Source organism: the organism of the source record quoted next, unplaced genomic scaffold (assembly GCF_019419815.1).
Source record: "Pyrus x bretschneideri cultivar Hongxiangsu unplaced genomic scaffold, Pyrus_bretschneideri_v1 Contig12, whole genome shotgun sequence".
Taxonomy (NCBI): Eukaryota; Viridiplantae; Streptophyta; class Magnoliopsida; order Rosales; family Rosaceae; genus Pyrus; species Pyrus x bretschneideri.
Genome location: NW_025999413.1, coordinates 2,499,999 through 2,526,123, shown reverse-complemented (window position 1 = coordinate 2,526,123; position 26,125 = coordinate 2,499,999). Strand labels below are relative to the sequence as shown.

The 26,125-nt window shown below is 37.5% G+C and overlaps 5 protein-coding genes and 2 pseudogenes across 6 annotated transcripts; 2 read left to right on the top strand and 5 right to left on the bottom strand.

The window, feature by feature from the left end:
* The first annotated feature begins 785 nt into the window (after nt 1-785).
* Nucleotides 786-3,357, top strand: LOC103934839 (mitochondrial outer membrane protein porin of 34 kDa). The gene is made up of 6 exons (XM_009344598.3): nt 786-948; nt 1,081-1,148; nt 1,770-1,880; nt 2,150-2,236; nt 2,396-2,604; nt 2,718-3,357. Exons 1-6 carry the CDS (start codon nt 903-905, stop codon nt 3,022-3,024), a joined length of 828 nt encoding a protein of 275 aa, XP_009342873.1. The 5' UTR covers nt 786-902; the 3' UTR covers nt 3,025-3,357.
* A 337-nt stretch (nt 3,358-3,694) lies between these two features.
* Nucleotides 3,695-6,037, top strand: LOC103934864 (annotated as a pseudogene).
* Nucleotides 6,038-6,178: 141 nt separating this feature from the next.
* On the bottom strand, nt 6,179-7,631 carry LOC103934840 (annotated as a pseudogene).
* Nucleotides 7,632-8,592: 961 nt separating this feature from the next.
* On the bottom strand, nt 8,593-12,735 carry LOC125474362 (hypersensitive-induced response protein 2-like). Its single transcript, XM_048577929.1, has 7 exons — nt 12,490-12,735; nt 10,188-10,337; nt 9,731-9,936; nt 9,465-9,585; nt 9,298-9,389; nt 9,087-9,183; nt 8,593-8,988 (listed from the first exon to the last, which is right to left on the bottom strand). The coding sequence occupies exons 3-7, from the start codon at nt 9,917-9,919 to the stop codon at nt 8,795-8,797; spliced, it is 693 nt and encodes a 230-aa protein (XP_048433886.1). The 5' UTR covers nt 9,920-9,936; nt 10,188-10,337; nt 12,490-12,735; the 3' UTR covers nt 8,593-8,794.
* Nucleotides 12,736-16,630: 3,895 nt separating this feature from the next.
* Nucleotides 16,631-19,205, bottom strand: LOC103934842 (hypersensitive-induced response protein-like protein 2). Its single transcript, XM_009344601.2, has 7 exons — nt 19,093-19,205; nt 18,628-18,833; nt 18,394-18,514; nt 18,230-18,321; nt 18,062-18,158; nt 17,810-17,961; nt 16,631-16,861 (listed from the first exon to the last, which is right to left on the bottom strand). Exons 2-7 carry the CDS (start codon nt 18,814-18,816, stop codon nt 16,631-16,633), a joined length of 882 nt encoding a protein of 293 aa, XP_009342876.2. The 5' UTR covers nt 18,817-18,833; nt 19,093-19,205.
* A 1,047-nt stretch (nt 19,206-20,252) lies between these two features.
* LOC103934841 (hypersensitive-induced response protein 1) lies at nt 20,253-21,945 on the bottom strand. The gene is made up of 6 exons (XM_009344599.3): nt 21,850-21,945; nt 21,501-21,704; nt 21,226-21,346; nt 21,039-21,130; nt 20,875-20,971; nt 20,253-20,770 (listed from the first exon to the last, which is right to left on the bottom strand). Exons 2-6 carry the CDS (start codon nt 21,687-21,689, stop codon nt 20,409-20,411), a joined length of 861 nt encoding a protein of 286 aa, XP_009342874.1. The 5' UTR covers nt 21,690-21,704; nt 21,850-21,945; the 3' UTR covers nt 20,253-20,408.
* Nucleotides 21,946-23,012: 1,067 nt separating this feature from the next.
* Nucleotides 23,013-26,026, bottom strand: LOC103934844 (serine/threonine-protein kinase PBL34). Of its 2 annotated transcripts, none has more exons than XM_009344603.3 (6): nt 25,334-26,026; nt 24,546-24,883; nt 24,282-24,417; nt 24,030-24,166; nt 23,826-23,949; nt 23,013-23,625 (listed from the first exon to the last, which is right to left on the bottom strand). In XM_009344603.3, the coding sequence occupies exons 1-6, from the start codon at nt 25,515-25,517 to the stop codon at nt 23,114-23,116; spliced, it is 1,431 nt and encodes a 476-aa protein (XP_009342878.2). In that variant the 5' UTR covers nt 25,518-26,026; the 3' UTR covers nt 23,013-23,113. The 2 variants fall into 2 exon arrangements, with proteins under 2 accessions (XP_009342878.2, XP_009342879.2); XM_009344604.3 differs by having other exon boundaries at nt 24,546-24,880; nt 25,334-26,024.
* Nucleotides 26,027-26,125: the final 99 nt, after the last annotated feature.

The following is a 26,125-nucleotide window of genomic DNA, read 5'->3' as shown; positions in this document are numbered from 1 at the left end:
ATGCAATTTCATCCCCAACTTTAGAGTATAATAATATTATAGATCATTTGTTATTTGTTGGATATAGTGTGTACACATTGAAGATGTGGTGAGTACTAATAGTCTATCATATTACAAATCATTTGTCATTTGCTACCTACCTATAATGGGTGGCATGTGGCTGTGCACGCATTGAACATGATACTTAAGATGCAGTGGACTAGCTACTAAGTTTGAGCCACTTGATGTACGACTTGTTTGTCAAAATATGAAATTTGGTACCATCACAACGCTATTAAGAAATTTTTTGTCGTGCATCAGTATAAAGATCGTAAGAGTTTTGACCAATAAAAAAGAAAAGATTCTTGTAATTCTAAACAAGTGACGTCACTTTCACAGCCACCTAGTTTGTTATCATATGATCATCACAATCATTTTATCTTTAAACACCAAGAAAAAATAATGAATATACTATATAAAACGTATTATTTATTTTCCTGGTCAATTATATAATAAAAAGAAGATAAAGACCTTTACTTTTGGGAAATGAAAAGACCAATTTGGTAAATTCACCCGGTCAAATGGCTTGGCCGAAACGCCAAGCATCACTTGATAAATTCACATTATATAAAAAATGGGAAGAAAAAAAAAAAACCCTAAATAGGCAAATCAACGGTGAGAAAATCGAGATCCGACGGTCCTCATTTAATCGAGAAATAAAAAAATAGAGTAAAAACAAAATCTCGCCGAAAAGAAAGGTGAAATTGAAATCGGGTGGTGATTTAGGGTTTTCGCCTCCCCCAATATATATCGCTCGTCGCTTTCGCCGTTTCTCAGTTCCCCTTCTCAGAGAGCTACAGAGACACCCAAGTCCCTTCTGGGTTTCCATTGTTCGCGTTCCAATCCCAATCTTTGCTGAGAAGATGGTGGGACCTGGGCTTTACACCGACATCGGCAAGAAAGCCAGAGGTATAGCTATCCCTCTTTTTATATTATCTGATATATGTATATATACATGTATATGTATAAATTTGGTTGTAAAAAATTGATGGGTTTTTCTTAGATTTCGTTTTTTGCTAATGGGTTTTTGTTAAATTTCAGATCTTCTGTACAGGGATTACCAGAGCGACCATAAGTTCACCATCACCACCTTCTCTCCCACTGGAGTGGTGAGTTCTTTCGCACTTTTTTCTTGCCCTGAGATCTGTATTTGTATATGTATATTCACTTGTTGAATCTGTAGGGTTTCGTTTCATGCTCTGAGATATAATTTTGTTCCACTTTCGGTGAAATTATTCGCCTCCGATTAAAACTTCGAACTTTTTGTTTCATATTATGCTTAGAATTTGGTGGCGTTTAAGCAGGAAGTGTCAATTGTTAATTTATTGCTGTGAATGTGTTGAAATGGCTAGTCGAACTAGCATCTTGTTCGTCTTAGTTATTCGATTTTGTTTAATTTAAGAACGTTTTGATTTTAGGCTGGGTGCCGATTCTTTGCTAGTTTTGTTAGTTAACCTTTTCTGTAGAACTTTTTTATTTGTGTTATTAGATTTAGCTGAGTTTAACAAATTTAGTGAAATTTCTAGCCAAACATAGGATTTAATGAGCAGCACTGATATTAAAAGTGATTCGTATAATTTTCCATGTGTTCCCTACATGCTTATGCCCATTGCCATTTGCCTTGCGCATACCTTTCTTACCGACTCTTTGTTCAACTCGATCCGCCATATAGTTTGCAAGTTCTAAGTTAACCATGTATCCTACATGTACTTACTTCTTCATATTTGCAGGCTATCACTTCTTCAGGAACGAAGAAAGGTGAGCTGTTTCTGGCTGATGTGAATACTCAGTTGAAGAACAAGAATGTCACAACTGATGTCAAAGTTGACACCGACTCCAATGTAAGTCCCACATCCATTTATGTTTCTTTTCCATCTATTCTGTTACAGGATCCTATTGAGGTGATGATTGCAAATGCCAAAAGTATTTTCTTTTCTTTTACTTTTTGTTGGACATACACACATCCATTAGAAATAGTGTTAAATGTTCATTCAGATATAACGGAATTGAGGAGCTTTAATGCATTTGGAACCGAATAAAGTAATTATTTTAACTTATACTCATCTTTTCTTGCTAAAGTCGGTTTACCAATGGTTTATTTTGTTATCAGCTGTCCACCACTATTACGGTTGATCAACCTGCTCCTGGCCTGAAGGCAATCTTTAGCTTCAAAGTTCCTGATCAGAGGTCTGGCAAGGTAGGACTGTTATGCCTGATTTTTTATCTGTCACTCGTCTATTAAGTTTGCCAATATGTGGTAGAACTTGTGGGTGGAGTTGACTCTCTGTATTAAAGCATTTCATTAATCGGGATCATTTGTAGAATTGCTATCTAATATGTGGGTGATTGTTAACAGGTGGAACTCCAATATCTGCATGACTATGCAGGGATAAGCTCCAGTGTTGGTTTGACAGCGAACCCTATTGTTAACTTCTCTGGTGTTATTGGAACCAATCAGCTTGCACTTGGTACTGATCTGTCATTTGACACCAAGACCGGGAATTTGACTAAATGCAATGCTGGACTGAGCTTCTCCAATGCTGATCTAGTCGCTGCATTGACCCTGTAAGTATTCTTTTGGTTGTCTACGACTGGCTATTTGATTTTACGTATATTGGCTTTGTGATACTGAAGTTTTGGTGCATGGTGTGATAAAGATTTTTTTTCCCATGATACAGGAATGATAAAGGTGACATCCTCAGTGCATCCTACTATCACAGTGTCAATCCCCTTTCCAACACAGCTGTTGGCGCTGAGGTGACCCACAGGTTTCCTACCAACGAGAATACCATCACTCTTGGCACCCAGCATGCCCTGGATCCATTGACATCCATTAAGGCACGCGTAAACAACTTTGGCAAAGCAAGTGCCCTGATCCAGCACGAGTGGCGCCCAAAGTCATTCCTCACTGTTTCAGGAGAGGTAGACACCAAGGCCATTGAGAAGAGCGCCAAGATTGGGTTGGCTCTTGCTCTCAAGCCATGAGCGGGTTTATTGCTCACTGCGGCAGGGAGCAGAGGTAGAGCGTAATATAGTTGTCTTTCCAGGCTGACATTTCTTTGGTTCTAAATGTTTCTTTTTTTTCTTGGAACAAGTCCATATGGTAGGGGAAATCGTTCTGTTTTGATGGCTTCGGTTTGTAAAAATAAAAATTCGATGGTTTCAGACATGTTTTGCGACCGTTTTCATGCTTGCGTTAGCGGAGGATGATGAAGCCTGGTAGTCTTCAAATGTTGTTACCATTTTTCGTGGCTGTTTCGGCTCTTCTTTTCTTCCTCCTATAATCAATGATATTTCGGCCTTCGTTGGCATCTTGAATTTGAGAAGTCCGTTTGGAATGTTAGCATTTTATTTACTCCGTTCATTACTGAATACTGATGATGTGGTATCGGAAGGCAAATTCTTAGGTTCGGACGACGAGAACCCGTCACTGTCCGGCTTAAGACAAAACCGCCCCACCCAGCCCCACCTCTGCCGTGTATTCTGTCCCTACCCGGTGATTTTTCGGCCGAACGGCCATGAACTTCCACACAGAAGAATTCCTAAAGCAAATGAGTGTAGTGGGTAGCTTTGTCTTATTTGTCGAATTTTTACCTCTCTTCCAAAACGAGCAAGTTAAACAAAACCATATATAATTAGGAGACCAAACAAAATAAAACCCCTTAAATGTTTCCTAGTTTTCCAAACAAGTACCAATCTCACTAGGTTTTCTAATTTCCCACCTAAACTCGGAAGCTGAAATTTCACATCCAAAGCATCCCTACAAATAAACAAGTCCGATCGACAGTCTTATTCACAACCACCTTACGTACCAAATCAAAAGCATCAACATGGCAAGCATGCTCTCTTCTCTTGCTTTCGTCATCTGCGTTCTCTGTTTTTTCGGCGTTGACCCCGCAGGCCGCCCCTGCTACAGCCCCGTTCCTTTTCCCGGAAGCTCAATCAGCCGTCCTTCCCGACCCTTCAACCTTCTTCGCCCCGAACCTCCTCTCATCCCCACTCCCCACCAGCTCATTCTTTCAAAACTTTGTCCTCCACAATGGCGACCAACCGGAGTACATACACCCCTACATCACCAGATCAGCCAACTCTTCCCTGTCTTTCGCTTACCCATCTTTCTCCTACACCTCTACCGTCGTATCCACATCCCCGTTCGAAGCCGACCTCACCATCTTCGCCTCAAATTCAAACAGAAACGGCCACCATGTAGTCTCCGACTTCAATGACCTCAGTGTGACATTGGACTTTCCCTCCTCCAACCTCCGCTTCTACCTGGTTCGAGGAAGTCCCTTTCTCACCTGCTTTGTTTACCGCCCCACGTCGGTTTCTATATCGACCGATCATACAATTGTCTCGGCATCCTCAGCGAGTGGCTCAAACACTAAGTTCATCGTCAAGCTCAACAACGATCAAACATGGCTAGTATACACGTCGTTACCAACTGAATTAACCGACAGCGGCTCATCCACGTTAACTCTTAAAGAATTTTCTGGGGTTGTTCGTTTTGCTGTAATGCCGGATCCTGATCCTAAATCTGAGGGAATTCTTGACCACTTCAGTTCTTGTTACCCGGTTTCTGGTGCAGCTGTGCTCGAAAACTCAAATACTTTGTCGTATAAATTTGAAAAGATAGGTGGAGACTTGCTCATGCTAGCTCATCCTCTACACCTCAAGCTTCTGTCCAATGCAACAGTTTTGCAGGATTTTAAGTACAAAAGCATTGACGGCGATTTGATTGGCGTTGTTGGTGATTCGTGGGTGTTAGCACCAAAGCCTATTCCAGTTACTTGGAATTCCGTTGGAGGTGTCAAAAAGGATTCATTCCCTGAAATCATATCTGCGCTTCGTCGAGACGTTGACGCTCTTAGTTCTACACAATCAACTACTTCATCTTCATATTTTTATGGGAAACTGGTTGCTAGAGCGGCAAGGCTGGCTCTGATCGCCGAGGAGGTAGCTTTCCCTGATGTGATCCCCGTGATTAGGACATTCTTAAGGGAGAAAATCGAGCCATGGTTGGATGGTACTTTTAGCGGCAACGGATTTTTGCACGATAATAAATGGGGTGGACTTGTTACGAAATCCTCCACGGCTGATCCAGGTGCTGATTTCGGGTTTGGTCTTTATTCCGATCACCATTTTCATCTGGGGTACTTTATATATGGAATTTCCGTGTTAGCAAAGATTGATCCTGCATGGGGGGAGAAGTACAAGCCTCAAGCTTACTCACTCATGGACGATTTTCTCAACAAGGACAAGCAATCGAATCCAAATTATCCGCGTCTGAGAACCTTTGATCTTTATAAATTGCACTCGTGGGCGGGAGGGTTGACAGAATTCGCAGACGGGAGGAATCAAGAGAGCACGAGTGAGGCGGTTAACGCTTACTATGCAGCTTCTCTGATGGGAAAAGCCTATAACGACGCGCAACTTGAGGCCACCGGTTCACTGCTTACTACATTGGAAATTCAGGCAGCTCAAATGTGGTGGCATGTGAGAGAGGGAGGAGACAGTCAAATTTACGAGCAAGATTTCGCGAAGGAAAACCGAGTTGTGGGAGTTTTATGGGCGACCAAGAGAGACAGCGGGCTTTGGTTTGCGTCTGCGGAGGCAAGAGAAATCAGACTTGGAATCCAAATACTGCCTGTTTTACCAGTTACTGAGGTATTATTCTCGGACGCGGGTTTTGCTAATGAGCTAGTGAACTGGGCATTGCCGGCGCTCAGCAGGACGGGAGTCACGGAAGGATGGAAGGGATTTGTATTTGCATTACAAGGGATGTACGACAAAGAAGGCGCTTTGGAGAAGATTAGAAGCTTGAAAGAATTCGACGACGGGAACTCCCGCAGTAATCTCTTATGGTGGATTCACAGTAGATGAACTTTTGTTGGATAATTTCTTCGTGTATGAGTTTAGTTTTATATTTTTTGTTTAATTTCATATTCTTTATGTAACGAAACGAAGTCATAAGTTGCAATGCTGTGGATGCAAACGACAGTTTTTTCTTCATCTGATTTCTGGAAACATATAATTTATAAGAAAATCAACATGATAAAGAACAATTGTCACACCAACTAATAATAATTAGGGAGTCAAGCACTGCAGATGCATTTGTTCGTCCGAAGTTTTCATCCCATCTCTATTCCTTAGCATAATCGGCTTGAAGGAGACCCTGTTGAATCTGCGAAGCAATGTTCTTGACCGCACCTGGCCCGTGCGGCATGATAACAGACGATACCTTTGAGGATGCACCAATCTCCTTCATGGTGTCAACAATGGCCTGCGGCTGGTGCGCTATGCCAAGCCCTACCGAATACTTGGACTCCGGCCTCTCCTTCCGCTCGCTTGATCTGCATGATTTTCTCTGCTTCAACCTTTTCTCTCACCGCCAATCTCTGCCTTGCAGCTGATATGATGACAGATAGCAAAACTTATAAACTGAGCAACAACCAAATCATAAAATTGAAATTTCGGAACAATGTGCGTGACATTTTTGAGTGGAAATTACCCGCATTGATCTCATTCATCGCTCTCTTCACATGAATTTCTGCCACAATATCGACAATAAGGGTCTGGACTATTTCGAAATCATAAGCAGACATTGCATGTAACGAAAAAAATGGCTAATATTTCAATTGGTTCTCAACAAATGTTACACAAAGATATAACCTTTTCTGTTAAAAACAAACAATTGTTTCACCTTTGTAAGCTCCTCGTCAACAGCTTTTGCTATGTCACTCTTCTGCTCAAAGGCAGAATCAAGCTCAATTTCGGCACTCTTGCCCTAAAAACTGAAGAGTAAGAAAGTAGCTTCCAATCTATACAAGCAACAATGTCTACCAATCACTTTCTGCAAGTCTTTCCATCAAACACGTCGGTCCGAATCTGTGAGTTGGCGTTTGAGAGCTTGTAGCTAGCTTTCCGCATCTTATCTGGCAATGCGCAATATTGAATCGATGCAACCACTTTGACAAACACATTATCCTGAAAAGACCAATTATGTCACATATTGAGATTTTATCTCCGGCATAATTTCACATACTATAGTCTGACATAAACATTGTGGATTTCACTACAGATCGTTCCGGGAATGTAAAGTAAGGGCTAAATTCAGAAGGCATAAACCTGTTGAATTGTAATTTTGTCTTGGCCCAAAAAAATAATTGATCCGGCCCATACACAAAGAAAGATCCATGCACATGCTAGAGAATTCTAGCAAAGTTCAAGTTGGTGGAAAAGTCTAGAAGAATGGTGAGGATTCCACCAACATACAAGATTAGTGTAGATAATTCTAGCTTAGGAAGGTAGTGGAATTATCTAGATATCTCTAGCATGATGTTTTCATGCTTCTCCAAGGTTCCATCCATGCCTATAAAAGGAGAAGGCATCCACACCATTTGAGAACTGGATTTGGTTTCACATCGAACTTCAAGTTGCCGCACACGCAGAGAGATCTCACCGGCTACCTTGTATCCGAAACACCAGGGCATGCAGTGGCATCCTGGTTCAAGCACATCATCAAATTTCCCAAAATGCACCCTCACGGCAACTTTTGACTGCTTCACTTGAACACAACCAAGTGCTTGACCCATTCTTCAGTTCTTAAACTAGTAACAAAAGTTGTATATGAATCAATAAGGCATAGATCTAAAGAAAAGAAATCAGTTGAACTCCAGTTGTCCAGTTGTATTGTTTTCTCGGCACCCAAACAGAAAATAAAACGAAAGAGTACGAAACGAACTCATATTTTCTGAGCAACCAAACGAGAGACATAGTTGTACGGAATTTACCTTTTAAAGCTAAAACTGCTGCTGGTTCTTGTAAAATTGTTTGTGAATGATTTCTTGTAATCCAAGCCAAAATTTGTGAGATATAAAAGGATTACCAAAGCTGATCAGTTGGTAAATGACCAGTTTGCCCTTGGATTCGACCCTTCTATGATCAAAAAGTCAAAATTATCCTCTTCCATTTCGCTTTCGTGATAGTATTAAAGGAAAAAGCATAATTTGGTCATTTACATTAATTAATTTTTTTACTTGCAATTTTTCATGTGACTTTGTATAATGTCATTAAGTTCCTTTAAATGTGTTGTAATTTTTTACTTACCAAGTGATAAGGCTTCCATAGAGTTGTGGTCAACTATTTACCTTAGGAGAAAATTTTGTCATGTCACGTGATCATAATATATGCATTATTGTATATAACTTACAGACTCAAATGCTTACGTCGTAAATTTGTCATACAATTTGATTATATTGGCGCACTAGGGTTGAACACTCTTCATGACCAGCGCTTCTTTCTCTCATCTAAACTCAAAAATCTTCACATTTCCTACCTCCAAACGTAACATAATCAATCCAATTAATAAATCTCAACACAACCTATAAAATTCGGCGAAAATGTTGTTGATTATTTACTAGATTGGCAGGTATTTAGCTGATTTATTAGGAAAAAGTTCTTTGTTGCTTTCGATTTTGGATTCGAAACTTAGTTTATACCTGCGGAGAATATAGTTGCTGCATTTCAAGGAAGTGTAAACAGTTTCAACCCATATATTGCAATGCTGTTGATCCAAAGGACTTCGTTTTTTTACATCTGATGTCTGAAAACAGATAAGATTTAAGAGAATTAACATAATAATTAGCATTTGACACACCAACTATTAAAACTTTAGAACTGGTAGAGTTGATAATTAGTCTTCGATGAATAATTTAAGCAGTCAAGCATTGCAGATATATTTGTCCCTTTGAAGCTTTTATCCCCTCTTTAGCATAATCTCTGTAAAGCAGTCGAGCACGCTGTCCTTCAGCCCTCCAATAATGGCCTGGCTCTGGCGCGCTATGCCGAGCCCTACCAAGTGCCTGGACTCTGCCTCTCCTTCCGCTCGCTTGATCTTCAGGATTTTCTCTTCTTCCCCCTTCTCTTCCGCCACCAGTCTCTTCCTTGCAGCTGTTGTGTCAGAAAGAAAAATAACAGATAGAATAAGCAATTAATCACAAACTGAAATTTTCAAAACAAGTGAGTGACATTTGTTTTGTGAAATTTACCTGCATTGATCTCATGCATCGCATTCATCACTACAATATGTGGTGCAATATCCACAATCAGGGTCTGGACTATTTCAAAACCATAATCATACATAGCCTGTAACGAAAATGTCAAAAAAAAATAAAAAGGGTTAAATTTTTTATCGGTTCTCAGCGAAAGTTATGCAAGATATAACCCTTCTAATTAGTTTAGTTCATATGATACTGTCACCTTTGCAAGTTCCTTTTGAACAGCTTTTGCTATGTCACTTTTCTGCTCAAAGACGGTATCAAGCTCCAATTTCGGCACATTTTCCCTAATAACTGAAGAGTACCAAAATATTAGCTTCCAATCTATACAAGCAACAATCTCTATCAATCACTTTCTGCAAGTCTTACCATCAAACACATAAGCCCGAATCTGTGAGTCGGCATTCAAGAGCTTGTAGAAAGCATCCGGTATCTTGTCTGGAAAGGGGCGATAGTGAATCGATGCAACCACTTTCACAAACATATTATCCTGAAAAAAAGCAATTAACTCACATGGCAAAAAAAATTTCGGAGATAATACCACTTATTATAGCCTGACACAAAAACTATGGATTTCACAACAGATCATTCAGGGAATGTGCGTGAAACAAAGAAAGACTACAGAAGCTGAAAACCTTGGTCTTGCTTTCGCAATGAACTTGAAGTTGTCGCACGCACAGTGAGAGCTCACCAGCTACCTTGTACCCAAAACACCAGGGCATGCAATGCAATCCTGGTTCAAGCACACCATCAAACTTCCCAAATTGTTCCCTCACAGCAACATTTGACTGCTTCACTTGAACACAACCGAGTGATTGACCCATTTTTCAGTACACAAATCCTGAATTTTTCCAAAATTATAAATACAAGAATGAGATCACAACAAAATATGAAGCATTAAAGCACAGATCTAACATTTGAATTGTATTTATGTATAAAGAAAAAAGAGCATAATGCCTAAGAGTTCATACATAACCCTTTTTGGCTTTCTTTGTTTTCTCGGCACCCAAACCGAAAATAAAGCGAAAGAGTATGAAACAGACTCACATTTTCTGAGCAACCAAACAAGGGACAGAGTTTTAAGGCCTTTACCTTGTAAAGTTGAAACTGCTGCTGATTCTTGTAAAGTTATTGTTTGTGATAAATTTCTTGTATCCAAGCCAAATTTGCTGAGATATAAAGAGCTAGCAGCGCAGAGCTCAGTGGGTAAATGACCAGTTTTCCCTTGTATAGTATCCTTATCTGATTAAAAAGTCAAAAAAATCACTTAGTCTGCTTCATTTTGCTTTCATGTTAGTATAAAAAGGAAGAGTACAATTTTTGTCCATTTCGTTAATTTGGTTTCCTTTACAATGTGATGAGAGAAATGGATACACAATTATATACAACAAGTAGACTTGAAGGTGATCTCCACGAACAACAATAAGAGATTGTTGGCAAGCAGGTTAATGGATATGAAATACTTGAAGGTGAGAGATGAAGTCAAGAAGGGAACTAGTGATATTCAGCACATAGGCATATATCTTATGGTAGTTGATCCCACATGACAAAGGCTCTACTAGTGGGAGATTTCAAGAAGCACATTTTCAATATGGGTGTTAGAGAAACTTTTGATTCAGTTAATGAGTGCAAGTAAGCACTCAGTTCACTGGAACAACCATGTTCAAGTTTGCTTGCTTTATCAGTCAACGTTTGAATTATTTTGGTACTATCAATTTATAGGTTTGATTCAATAACCACTCATATTTCATTTTAACAAATTTTTGTACAGATGACAATCTCAGTTTTTTTATGGTGAGCTGGCATGTTGCTTACTAACTCTTGATATCATGACTTTGATAGTAACATAGTGCTTTAAGTTGGATGTGGATGCAATCCTAGAGTGCCCCGATGTGTTCTTTGTTTTCTGCTGCATTCGATTCAAAGTGACACGTTGCTAGACAAGTTAATCGCAAAATATTGATGACTCGATGATCCCCATGAGTTCTCATTATATTAGGACATCTTCATTGACATTCAAGTGCGAGAATGTAAAGTTCTAGTGAATGACAATGAGTGATGAATTGAATTACTTAGATTACAAGCAACTCATTATACGGATTGCTTGAGATACAAGTGATCTAGAAATCTTGATTCATGAGAATCATGGAGTCTTAACTCTATGCAACTAACTTATAGGAATCCTTATTAAGATTCAATGCAAAGATATTGAATCATGATAGGACTCAATTATAGTTAAAGTTGATAGGGTTGTACACAGCTGTTAATAGGTCGGCGGTGTAGGAACCCTAGCTGTATACATACATACATACATACCTACACTTATATATATATATATATATATATATATTTGAGGTTTAGTCCCTGCTAGCTTCCACTTGTTGAACTCCTTAAAATCATTGAAACCTATTCATACAGTAAAGGAATTATTGAGTACTGGAAGTAGAAAACGATCTCGTGCCTACATCAATGGCGTCCCACACAGGTAGGTTCTCTTGGACAAACTCTGGTTGCCATCACATACTTGTTGCTTAGATTGTCTAGGTTGCATTGTAACCCTAGTACAAGGTTGATGTAATGTAATCTATTAATTTATACACCTTAGATGATGTTTTTTTCTTTTCTTTTTTCCTTGAAAGCGTAGATGCATATGTTTCTATATTTAGTAATCCAAGACGCATTTTTTTATTTTCTTAGATATTTGATGCATACATGTTGCAATGTTTTTCTTTTTTTTTTCTATGTTCAACTCATTGGTTTCAGGTTCAAATTCCTCGTAAGTTAAAGTAGTAATATTGTAAGTTACCTTTATTAATTTGGAAAAGTTGATGCAATTTATGGTATGTTTACGTAGAGGTAATCAGCCTACATCCTCGTAGATGAAGTTTTGTTGGTTAATTTCCTCTGCAACAACTTTTTATGAGATTATGGCTTGGATTCTTTATGTAACGAAATCAATCAATTAGAATATAAGTCATGGTTCTTCTTCGTTCAAACTTTCGTGTTTTAACACAAAATTTGCAATGCTATTGTTGCAAAATCACTTAATTTTTCCATCTAATTTCTGCAAACAGATAATTTTTGAGAAAATAAACACAATAAATCGCACACGGTCACCAACTTATGAGATGCTACGATGCATGGACACAGTGGTTTACCCCCGTATCCCATATCTAACACGTGGGGATACATGGGATACGTGTATCTGATTGTCGGGATGCAGTACTTTCCAAATACTTTGACACTAAATTCAGAGGATAATCACAAAAAAAAAAATAATAATAATAAATAAATAAATAATCATAGATAATGGCACTAAATCTGAAGAGAATCGCGATGATTTAATCGTGATAATTGACCAAAAAATTGATCCTTGTATAAAATTTGGATCTACCTTTTTTTCTTCACTCGAACCTCAGAAATCAGACTGCCGCTGGGAGACCTTCACCTTTGACCATCGACTGCAACTGCAGCTGGTACCGAGAGCTGGGTAACTGATGCTTTTCTTCCTGTGCTTTCCTGATGCTTTCCTTACGTTATACAAATTATATATGATATAAATTCATGCTTTCTATGCTTTCCACATGCTCCCTTCCTTTTGTTCTCTAAGTTATAATTTCAATGCTTTTTTTTATGCTTTTATATATATTATATTATACATGTTAGTGGCTTAGTATAATATAAATTATAGGAAGCTGAAAAACCTAGGGAAGCTGAAAACCAAAGGATTTCACAACAGATCATTCAGGGAATGTGAAATAAAGGAAGCCTAGGGAAGCTGAAAACCTTGGTCTTGGTTTCGCATTGAACTTTAAGTTGTCGCACGGCACGCGCAGTGAGAGCTCACCACCTACCTTGTACCCGAAACACGATACGCATGCAACGGCATCCTGGTTCAAGCACACCATCAAACTTCCCAAATTGTACCCTCACAGCAACTTTTGACTGCTTCACTTTAACACAGCCATGTGCTTGACCCATTTTTCAGTACAGAGATCCTGAATTTTTCCAAAATTATAAATACAAGACTGAGATCACAACAAAATATGAAGCATTAAAGCACAGATCTAACATTCGAATGATGAAAACAATATCCATGCATAAAAGAAATAAGAGCATAACGCCTAAGAGTTCATATATACATAACCCTTTTTGGCTTTCTTTGTTTTCTCGGTACCCAGACAGAAAATAAAGCGAAGGAGTATGAAACGGACTCACATTTTCTGAGCAATTAAACAAACGACAGAGTTGTACGGCCATTACCTAGTAACACTAGTAAAAAAAACCCCTTGTGCGATGAAACGCACATCGTCATGCATAATCACTTTGTGCGATGAAATTTTAAACTTCGTCGCGTAAGTACAAGACAATTTTGTGCAATGAAACAAACATCATTGCTCAAAATGACTTTGCGCAACGAAATTTTGAACTTTGTCGCGCAAAGTCTTAACAAAAATAAAAACATATTTTTTAAAAACCTTTGCGCAACGAAATCCAAATATTTTTTCGCCTAAACCAATTTATTTAATTTATTTATTTAATTTTATATTATAAGTTTTAAAATATAGTTATTTTCATAAGTTTTTATTATTTTTTTAAAACTTTGCGCGATGAATAACAATATTTCGTCGCCTAAACCCTATTTACTTGTTTTTTATTTAATTTTATATTGTTAAACTAAATTATTTTTTTTGTGAGACGAATCACTTGGTCATCTAAACCCTATTTATTTTAATTTATTTATATTTTAAATTGTAAAATAAAATTATTTTCTTTTTTATTATTTATAAAAAAAAAATTTAAATTTCGTCGCGCAAAATCCTAAAATTTGGGTGAGCGCCAAAAATGGGATGTGGGAATTTTTTTTAAGACTTTGCGAGTGACGAATCCTTCGTTGCACAAAACTTTGCACGACCAACACTTAGTCGCACAAAACCCTAAAAATTTGGGTGGGCGCCAAAAATGGGGCACGAGAATTTTTTTTTAAGACTTTACGTGACCAATATTTTGTCACGCAAAGTGATACGGTTTTTAAAACCAAAATAACTACTCCACAATTTTCTCAATGTCTTTCTCTATTCTCTTACCTCTCATCTCTTTCCCTCTCCCTAAATTCGACCCTCTCTCTCACACTCACTCCTCTCACTTAATCTCTCTTCTCTATCTCTCACTCTCACTCACTCTCTCTTCTCTATCTCTCACTCTCACTCTCTCTCATCTCTCTCTCTCTCACTATCTCTTATAACTCTCTCATACTCACTCATTTCTCTCATTCTCACTCACTCTCAATCTTGCCAAAAAGGTATTTTCTCCCCAAATTTTTTCTTTCATTAATATGTGTTTTTGGAGTTAATTAATTGGGTTTGGTGTGGGGTGGAGTTTGGGGTATGCCAATTTTAGGGGAGATTATGCCCATTTTTTGGTATTATTTTATGTTGTTTTTTTGTTATTTGACCATGTTTGTTTTGTTTGTAGGGAATCGTCGAGACTTTGACGGCGAAAGTTGAGGACTAAGACGTTATCGGACCGTATCCCCTTGCCACTACCACCACATTAGACTTGTATTAGGATTTTATTATTGTACTTTGTTAATTTATGTGTACATTTTTAATATAATATATATTATGGATAATTTGATCACTATTTTTCATATGTAATTTTATTTTGAATATGGTCAATTTAAATTAAAGTAATTAAAAAAATAAAGATACAATTAAATTAAATTAAAAAAGTAAAAATGCAAAAAATCTTGCGCTACCAAATATTTCGTCGCACAAACAATTACTATAATTAAATTAAAATAAGAGAAATAATAAAACAAAAATAAAATACCTTGCACAACAAAATATTTCGTCTTTCAAACAATTAATTTCATCGCGTAAAATTTTAATTTAATTTAATTTAATTAAATAAAAAATAAAAAACCAAAAACTTTACGCGATGAAATATTTTGACCCGCAAAGGCAAATATTTATTTTCGTCATGCAATCGCAACGAGCTTTGCGCGACAAAATCAGACTTTACACAACAAATCTTATTTCGTCAAGCAAAGTGTTTTTTGTAGTAGTATATATAAAATTGAAATTTTTGCTTGTTCTTGTAAAATTAATAATTATTGTTTGTGATAATTTTCTTGTAATCCAATCCAAATTTGCTGAGATATAAAGAGGTAGCACGGCAGAGCTCAGTGGGTAAAATGACCAGTTTACCTTTGTATTATCCTTATCTGATCAAAAAGTTAAAAAAAAGTTAAAATAAAAAAGAACAACCCATAGTCTGATTCATTTCGCTTTCATGTTAGTACAAAAAGTAAAATTTTTGCCTCTCCATTTGTGTAAGTTAACTTATGCTGTCTTTTCCAAGCTTGGATAAAGGAAGTGGGAGAGGGTGTCAGGTAGTCGACAGTTGATACTTAATTTTTCATGTCGAATCCCTACAATTCATTAGTTCAATTTCCTTGACTTGCAATCTTATTTATGATAAAGGCATTCATTAAAGTTGTATTCCAACTATTTGTCATGCGAGAAAATTTATGTTACCACGCTATGAGAGAAAATGACATATAGTTATATACAACAAGTAGACTTGAGCACTCACTCTACTATACGTTTGTCATACGATTTGAGCATATTCAAGACACTTCCCAGATGGGTTGTGATTTTCACACACCCTTAACTACTTTTCCCACACTCCTCCATATTTTTTAATACTTAATTTGTATCCTACTATTTAATCTTCCATATATACCCCTCCCTATTTCATCTTTCATTAATTACCATCAAAAAGTAGGAAGGGTATATATAGATGATTAAATAGTAGGATACCAATTAAGTACTAAAAAATAGGAAAGGATGTGGGAAAAATAGTTAAGGGTGTGTGAAAATCACAACCCTTCCAGATTAGAGAATTCAAACCCTAAGGTTGATATGCTTCTTTTTTCTTTCATTTCCTTAAAAGGGTAGATGCATATATTTCTATACTTAGTAATCTAGCTAAGACGTATTTTCGATTTTCCTAGATATATATTTGATGCATACAACATGTTGTAATGTTTTTTTTTCTCTTCAAATTTACTGTGTTCCAAATTCAAATTCCTAGTAATTTAGAGTAGTAATATTGCAACCAAATTTTTATTAATTTGGGAAGTTGATAAAACAGACAAAGGAGATGAAGTGTCATCTGTCGACCTGAAAATGAGAATTTTTTTATTTGTGTTTATGTAAACGCAATAAAAATTTCTTTTTGTTTCGTCTTTTAAATTTTGATAGAGTTATGTCGGCTAGAACATCCTCGTTGATGAAGTTTCGTTGATTAATTTCTGCAAGCAAACAGATAATATTTAAGAAAATAAACATAATAAACTGCACAGTCGCCAACTTATAATATGTAAGTACTGGACAGAGTTGATAACTTGTTCTTCATACGAATAATTTAAGCAGACCCTCCCTAATAATATGTAACCATTGCAGATAATTATTTCCTTAGGAGCTTTTTCCTCTCTCTCTCTCTCTCTCTCTCTCTCTCTCTCTCTCTCTCTATGCCTTAGCATAATCAGCTTGAGGGAGACCCTCTCGAATCTGCGAAGCAACATCCTTGATCGCACCTGGCCCGTGCGGGATGAAAACAGATGCTGACTTTGAGGATGCTCCAATCTCCTTCATGGTGTCGAAGTATTGAGTCACCAAAACTATGTTCATGACATCCTTCGCCGTTGATCCGGGAACATTTTCGGAGAAGACAAGCACACTGTCTCTCACCAAAATGGACTCACATTTTCTGAGCAACCAAACGGCAGACAGAGTTATACGGACTTTACCTTTTAAAGCTAAAACTGCTGCTGGTTCTTGTAAAATTGTTTGTGAATTATTTCTTGTAATCCAAGCCAAAATTGCTGAGACATAAAGAGTAGCAGAGCGGATCAGTTGTTAAATGACCAGTTTTCCCTTGCAGTCGACCCTTCTATGATGAAAATGGCACAATTACCCTCTGTTTCATTTCTCTTTCATGTTAGCATAAAGGAAAAAGTATAGTTTCTCCATTTACATTCTTGCAATATTTCTTGTGACTCTGTATAATGTCAATAAGTTCCTTTAAGTGCCTTTTAATTTTTTTACTCACCAGGGTTTAGGGAGTTTTTCGGCGCACTAGGGTTGAACACTCTGTGTGACCAGATCTTCTCTCTCTTCCAAACTCGAAAATCTTCACCTTTTCCGACCTCCAAATGTTACATAATCAATCCAATCAATAAATTTCAATGCAACCTATAAAATTCTTCCGCTAATGTTGTTGTTGATTTACTAGATCGGCAGGTATTTAGCTGACATTAGGAAAATTTTCTTGTTGCTTTCGATTTCGGATACTAAACTTCCGTTTTACTTGTCTTGTTTTTGTTTCTTAGGTCATACCTGCAGAGAATGTAGTTGCTGCATTTCAAGGAAGTGTAAAAACAGTTTAACACATATATTGCATTGCTGTTGATGCAAAAGGACTCAGTTTTTTTACACCTGATGTCTGAAAACAGAGAAGATTTAAGAGAATTAACATAATAATTATCATTTGTCACACCAACTATTAAAACTTAAGAACTTGATAGAGTTGATACTTGGTAACTAGTTTTCGATGAATAAATTCTGCAGTCAAGCGTTGCAGATATATTTGTTCGTTTGGAGCTTCTATCCCCTCCTTAGTATAATCTGTGTAAAGCAGTCAAGCACGGTGTCCCTCAGCCCGTCAACAATGGCCTGGCCCTGGCGCGCTATGCCAAGTCCTACGAAGTACTTGGACTCGGCCTCTCCTTCCGCTTGCTTGATCTTCAGCATTTTCTCTTCTTCCGCCTTCTCTTTCGCCACCAGCCTCTTCCTTTTAGCTGTTGTGTCAGAAAGAAAAATAACACATAGAACAAGCAATTAATCACAAACTGAAATTTTCGGAACAAAGTGTGTGGACATTTTTTTTGTGAAATTTACCTGCACTGATCTCATTCATCGCTTTTATCACTACAACATGTGGTACAATGTCCACAATCAGGGTCTCGACTATTTCAAAACCGTACTCATACATAACCTGTAACGAAAATGTCAAGAAAATTTACACCAAGATATAACCTTTCTAACTAATACGATATTTACTGTCACCTTTGCAAGTTCCTTTTGAACAGCTTTTGCTATGTCACTTTTCTGCTCAAAGACGGTATCAAGCTCCAATTTTGGCACAGTTTCCCTAATAACTGAAGATACCGAAATATTACTTCTAATCTATAAACCAACAATCTCTATCAATCACTTTCTGTAAGTCTTACCATCAAACACATAAGCCAGAATCTGCGAGTCAGCATTCAAGAGCTTGTAGAAAGCATCCGGTATCTTGTCTGGCAAGGGGCGATAGTGAATCGATGCAACCACATTCAGAAACATATTATCCTGAAACAAACCAATTATGTCACATGGTGAAATTTTTGTCGGAGATAATATATCACATAGTATAATCTGACACAAAAACTATGGATTTCACAACAGATCATTCAGCTGAAAACCTTGGTCTTGGTTTCGCATTGAACTTTAAGTTGTCGCATGCGCAGTGAGAGCACACCGGCTACCTTGTATCCGAAACACCAGGGCATGCAATGGCATCCTGGTTCAAGCACACCATCAAACTTCCCAAATTGTTCCCTGACAGCAACTTTTGACTGCTTCACTTGAACACAACCAAGTGCTTGACCCATTTTTCTGTACAAAGATCCTGAATTTTTCCAAAATTATAAATACAAGACTCAGATCACAACAAAATATGAAGCATTAAGCACAGATCTAATATTTGAATAATAAAAGCAATATTCATTTATAAAAGAAAAAAGAGCAAAATGCCCAAGAGCTCATACATAACCCTTTTTGCTTTCTTTGTTTTCTCGGCACCCAAACAGAAAATAAAGTGAAAGAGTAGGAAACAAACTCACATTTTCTTAGCAACCAAACAAGAGACAAAGTTGTACGGAAATTACCTTGTAAAGTTGAAACTGCTGCTGGTTCTTGCAATGTGATAAATTTCTTGTAGTCCAAGCCAAATTTGCTGAGAAATAAAGAGTAGAGCAGAGCTCAGTGGCTAAATGACCAATTTGCCCTCGTATATATCCTTATCTGATCAAAAAGTCAACAAAAGAAAAAAAAAAATCCCTTAGTCGTTTCATTTCGCTTTCATGTTAGTATAAAAAGAAAAATTGAATTATTTGTATCCGTTTTTATTTTTTTTTTGCACCAATTGAGTCCCTAAGCGTGTTCGTTTTATATGGTAGATCTGATAAAAATAGTGTTTAAAATAATGACATTGTTTTATTTTAAACATTGATTAAATTTACATACCTTTGATTATTTTAAACACTGATTAAATTTACATACCTATCAAAGAGTGGCGTAAAATCCAAATACAAACAATAAATAATTATAAAAGAAAGTACCCCTAATGAACGTGAAGGGTAAAATAGATATAAAAATTATTTGAACCATAACTCCCACCTGACTCACCTTAGACTTTAGGAAAGTTTGCTTACGTGGTATGCTGGTTAAAGGGCTTAATTTCAAAATTTGAAAATTTTGGGGTTTCACTAAAATATGCTATAGATATTAGGTTAAAATCAACTTTCCTCTTTGTTTTACCACATGAAGAAAGAAGCGATTCTAAGCCAACAAGGTTCTATGCTTTGCGAGGGTAAAGGGGAATGTATGTCGTACGTAGCCTTATCCTTGTTTTATAAAAAGGTTGTTTCCACATAAGAGATGAATAACTAAAAATTATATACAACAAGTAGACTTGAACACTCACCCACTGTAAGTTTGTCATACGATTTGAGCATATCCTTGAAAGGGTAGAATTCAAACCCTAAGGTTGATATTTGATGCATAAAAAATGTTGCGATGTGTTTTTTTTTTTTTTTCTTTTCTTACGAGCAATGTTACTACTTTAAATTACGGTAAGAGGTAGATGAGGTCTTACACTCAACATTACTACTTAATAAGAACATAATGTCAACGTTTTTTTTTTTTTTTTTTTTTTTGGCATTCGAACTTTCATGTATGAACACAAAAATTGCGATGTTTTTTATGCAAAATCGCTTAATTTTTCCATTTAATTTCTGCAGACAGATAATAGTTAGGAAAATAAACATAATAAATCGCACTCAGTCGCCAACTTATGATATGTAAGTACTGGGTAAAGTACACAACTTGTTCTTCATATGAATAATTTAAGCACACCTTCCATAATAATATGCAAGCATTGCAGATAATTTATTTCCCAAGGAGTTTTTTCCTCTCTCACTCTCTATGCCTTGGCATGATCAGCTTGAAGGAGACCCTCTCGAATCTGCGAAGCAACGTCCTTGATCGCGCCTGGCCCGTGCGGGATGAAAACAGACGATGACTTTGAGGATGCTCCAATCTCCTTCATGGTGTCGAAGTATTGAGTCACCAAAACCATGTCCATGACATCCTTGGCTGTTGTTCCGGGAACATTCTCGGAGAAAACAAGCACGCTGTCCCTCAGCCCGTCAACAATGGCCTGGCGCTGGCGCGCTATGCCAAGCCCTGCCAAGAACTTGGCTTCCGCCTCTCCTTCCGCTCGCTTGATCTGTAGGATTTTCTCCGCTTCAGCCTTTTCTTTCGCGGCCAACCTCTGCCTTGCAGCTGTTACGTTGACAGAGCAAAACTTATATACAAACTGAGCAACAAACAAATCACAAATTGAACTTTTGGAACAACATGCGTGACATTTTTGGTGTGAAAGTTACCTGCATTGATCTCATTCATCGCTCTCTTCACATGAACATCCGGCTCAATATCCACAATAAGGGTCTCTACTATTTCGAAACCATAAGCAGACATCGCCTGTAACGAAAAATGGTTACAATTTCGATCAGTTCTCAACGAGTGTTACACAAAAAAATTGTTTCACCTTTGCAAGCTCCTCCTCAACAGATTTCGCTATGTCACTCTTCTGCTCAAAGACGGCATCAACCTCCAATTTCGGCACACTTGCCCTAATAACTGTTCTCAACGAATGTTACGCAAAGAATGGCAACGAGTTAGCTGTTGATCAACTAGTACAAGCAAGAATTCTACCAATCGCATTCTAGTCTTACCATCAAATACAAAGGCCTGAATCTGTGAGTTGGCGTTCGAGAGCTTGTAGAAAGCATCCGGTATCTTGTCTGGCAAGGCGCGATATTGAATCGACGCAACCACATTCACAAACACATTATCCTGAAAAGACCAAATATGTCACATAGCAAGAATTTTTTTCTCCCTTTTTCTCCGACATATATCACATGCTATAAATTCTGACATAAACATTATGCATTTCACTACAGATCGTTCAGGGAATGTAAAGTAAGGACTCAATTCAGAAGGCGAAAACCTTGGTTTTGGTTTCACATCGAACTTCAAGTTGCCGCACACGCAGAGAGAGCTCACCGGCTACCTTGTACCCGAAACACCAGGGCATGCAGTGGCATCCTGGTTTAAGAACATCATCAAATTTCCCAAATTGCTCCCTGACAGCAACTTTTGACTGCTTCACTTGAACACAACCAAGTGCTTGACCCATTCTTCAGTTCTTAAACTAGTAACATAAATTGTATGAGATCACAACAAAATATGAATCAATAAAGCATAAATCTACGAAAAGAAATTCAGTTGAAGTTCAGTTTTATTGTTTTCTCAGCACCCAAACAGAAAATAAAGCGAAGAGTACGAAACGAACTCACATTTTCTGAGCAACCAAACGAGAGACAGAGATGTAAAGTTGTTAGTGAATTATTTCTTGTAATCCAAGCCAAAATTGCTGAGATATAAAGAGCAAAGCTCATTGGCTAAATGACCAATTTGCTCTTGTACAGTACCCTTTTATGATTAAAAAGTCAAAACTACCCTTATTCTGTTTCATTTCGCTTTCACTAATTTGAAAAGAAGTCTATAATTTGTCCATTTTCATTAATTGAGTTTCCTTTACTTGCAAATTTTCATGTGACTCTGGATAATGTCATTAAGTTCCTTTAAATGCCTTTTAATTTTTCTACTTACCAGTTCTAATTGTGATAATCCTTTCAATAGAGTTGCAGTACGAGAAAAATTATCTTACCACATGATAAAAGAAATAGATGCAAGATTTTATACAATTTGTAGATGCTTAAACTGCCCCCGGTTCATTCATGTGTATGCATTGCTTATTTTTCGATAACGACTTCAATGATTTTTCATTGCTTGTAAAAAAGCGCATAATTTGATGAAACTGTTGGATTTGAAGAGGAAATCTAGAACCTTGAAGGAGACCCTTTTGAGCAAGAAGCCGAAGGATTGCCTAAAAGGGTTAAAATTCTGTACTCTGGAAATTTTGAGGAGCGCCGGCGTAAATAAAATATGCAGTGACGTAGTGAGTGACATGATCATTACACTTAATTTCCACCAAACGTGAAAATAACAGTAAAAACCTCGAAACGATAAAGTAAATGAACAAATTAAAGGATTTACATACCTCAAGAACTTTATCTTTTTATTATTTATAAAAAAAAACAAATTAGTCAGACCAAATCATCATGTACTATTCATTTTAACGAAAAATTATATTTTTATTCTAAAAAATCACTTCTAGTAGTATTCACTTACAACATATTTTTATCATTTTGATTAAAACTTAAAGTTTTCAAATTATTTTCGTTAGTTTTCCTATAATTAAAAGGAAAAAAACGAATATGAAAATTAAAAAAAGAAATTAAAAAAACTAAAACAACTACAATTTAATCCACCGATCAATAATTTTAGATTTAAAATAAATTTCCATAGAAGTAATCTTTGACGAAAGAGTTAGTTGCAGGACTTGTCACACCAAGTGTCTAATTGCAGTCAAACATAGAGGATAAGATCACGAGAGTAAAAAGATTTTTTAGTTTGTACCATATATGACAGATCAATCTGAAGCTGGTACAATATGAGAGTCAAGTCTAACATAATCATACACAAAAACTACTGTCATCATTCTTTTGAGTTAGGTTTTGGCGATTTTGAAGGATAATATGGAGAAGAAGGTGGACCATTCGGGCTCGACAAGCTCCTTACGGGCTGTCCGTTTCTCGGCATGAATACCGCCTGCGTTCTGATGCCGTTCTTAGAACTTGAGAGGGACCTGGAACGAGCTTCTTGCATGGTTTGGAATTGGTAGGAAGAACTGGCCATGTCCTTGAGGTTTTGTAGAGGCTTTAGGACTTCAACAACTTCACTCATCATTGGCCTAGCTTTTGGGTCACGGCTGAGGCAGTGGGCGGCAAGCTGGACTGCTTTTTGTGCACCTTTAATTGAAAAATGACCTTCAAGACGGGGGTCAATTAACTGGAATAACCTCTTCTTGTCGCCAAAGCGTTGCCTCGCCCACTCCACAAGATTGTGCTCCCCATTTGGTCTATTTTTGTCCATGGATCTTCTGCCATTGATCATTTCGAGCAGAACTACTCCAAAACTATAGACATCGCTCTTTGATGTCAAATGTCCTAAACCAAAAAGCCATGTTAGGACTTTGTAATTCTAGCTCAAGATTGGCCTAGGTATGCAATTATTTATCAGAAGCCAAAGCCTGATAAAATGCTAAGTACTGATGTTTTAACCCATCTCTTTGCACATTCGATGGAGTTGCAACTTTATAGAACTACCAAAACTATTAAATGCCAAAGATGATTATTATCAGACTCACCGGTCATCACATACTCTGGGGCTGCATAACCATATGTTCCCATGACTCGTGTGGACACATGAGTTTTATCACCCTCAGGGCCATCTTTCGCAAGTCCGAAATCCGAAAGCTTGGCATTATAATCCTAAAATAACACATTCCATTTTCAGACGAGAATAGTAGTAGGAAAATAAATGAATTTGATGCTCAGTTACTGTCACTTACTGCATCTAATAGGATATTAGATGTTTTGAAGTCGCGGTATATGACCGGTTTTTGAACTTCTTCATGAAGAAAGGCAAGACCCTTTGCAGCACCGAGTGCAATTTTCATTCTAATAGACCACGGAAGAGGCAGGGACCCTGGTTGTTACCAAATATCATTAGGCAACCACTAACAATACAAAACAACGCAAACTCAACAGCTAGTTTCAGTAAACATGCAATATCAAAGAATGTGAAAGGACCAGTTGCTTACTTCTGAAGAGGTGGTTTTCCAAACTTCCCCTAGGCAAAAACTCATAGACCAACAACCTCTGATCATCTTCAATCGAGTAACCAATCAACTTTACCAAATTAGGATGGATGAGATCACCAAGAAAATAAATTTCAGCCTGAAAATAATGAAAAAAAACAAAGAAGATTTAGATACAAATTGAACCAAAAAGGAGACTCGCATGTAATCCAAGAGGTCAAGTTAAAAACAGTTATAATCGTAAGTTGAGGGATAGCGAAGCCATACAAGCCATTCTTTGTGACCCTGAAGTCCATCGTGGTTGAGAGTCTTAACTGCAACCGTAAGCCCGGTACCAGGTTTAACAGGGGCAGTTCCATTCTCCTCGACCCAACCTTTAAATACACAACCAAATCCACCCTCACCAAGAAGACTCTCAGGTCTGAAGTTCCTCGTCGCTAACTTAAGTTCGTTAAATGTGAATTTCCGGAGCTGCGAAGCAACCTTCAGTTCCTCACTAAAATAGGGCGTGGACGTAGAACTGCCAGCATTACTAGTAGTGGTGGATGACCCTCCACGAGTAATTTCTCGATCTCTACTTTTCTCATTCGAAGATTTAGTTTCTGCTGGTTACACAAAGTCCAACATACTTGAATCAACTAAGATGTTGCTATTGTTGGAAACGTATAATAAATGCCCGACACTAAAATTGCAATTGTACGTCTAATAAACCGGAAGTCAATTTCAAACTATTAGACTCAATGAATGCAAACACCTCAACCATATATAATAAGGTCCAATCCCCTCTTATCTCCGTAAATTAGAGTAGTTTAGAATATCGTCTTTCAAATCATTCGTCTTCTCAATATTTACACAGTATTCATCACCTAAACAAAATTAAACACTTTCCTAAACTCATACGATGTTACATGCCTATTTACTTAATTTAGCAGAGCAAATAGATTAATCATCCAAAAAGGGGAAAAAGGGCAACCGAAAAACACAATCCCCACCTCAAAATTTAATGCTTCTCAACAAGAAATTGCCAAAAAAGGAAAGGGTAGTGAACAAATTACCATAAGAAACACTAGTTCCAGTGATGGAGCTATTAACTTTGGATCTCGAAGGCATGCAGGTCCCAAACCTGAGCTTAACCCAACACCCAGGTTCCTCCACCGTCTTATCTTTCTTCTTCCTACCCTTCGATTTGCTACTTTTACCCCAACTCTCCACCTTGCTAGGATTAAGCACCAAACCCATCTCCTCAGAGTTCAAACTCTCTCTAGATTCAGATTCTCATGGCTCAGAGGACCAGAAATTTCATATCCCACAAAAATCCATTCGAACCCACCAATCTGAAAACCAAAAACGACCCAAAAATTTACAAAATCTATGAAATTTTTAACTTTCACAAATAAATGTGACTCGAAGCAAAGAAAGAAGAGTGGTTCAGAACCACAGAAAATCCACTGCAACCCAAAACCAACCCAGAAACACTACAAAATCTATGAAATTTTCACAAGAACTGCCACTTGAAGCAAAGATCGAGCAGTCTTATGCTCGATAACTGAAATTGAATCCGACCCAGTTGGTCAAAAAGGCCAGACAGACAGAGACATAGTGGAGAGAGAGGGAGAGGGGGACAGAAGGCTGTGCTGCTTAAAGAAAGAGGGAAAGTTTTTCAGAAATGGTGGGGGCAGTTCGGGCGGGGTTTGAAACAGAGGAGACGGGCAGGTCGGGCATGAGAGAGAGACGAGGAAGAGAAAGCAGAATGCTTTCGCACCGCTCCACAACACTAGTTTTGGCATATTCCCAACATCAAATCAAAAGCGCAACTCCGTTGTCCAGATTTTTTAAAGTGCTAGTAA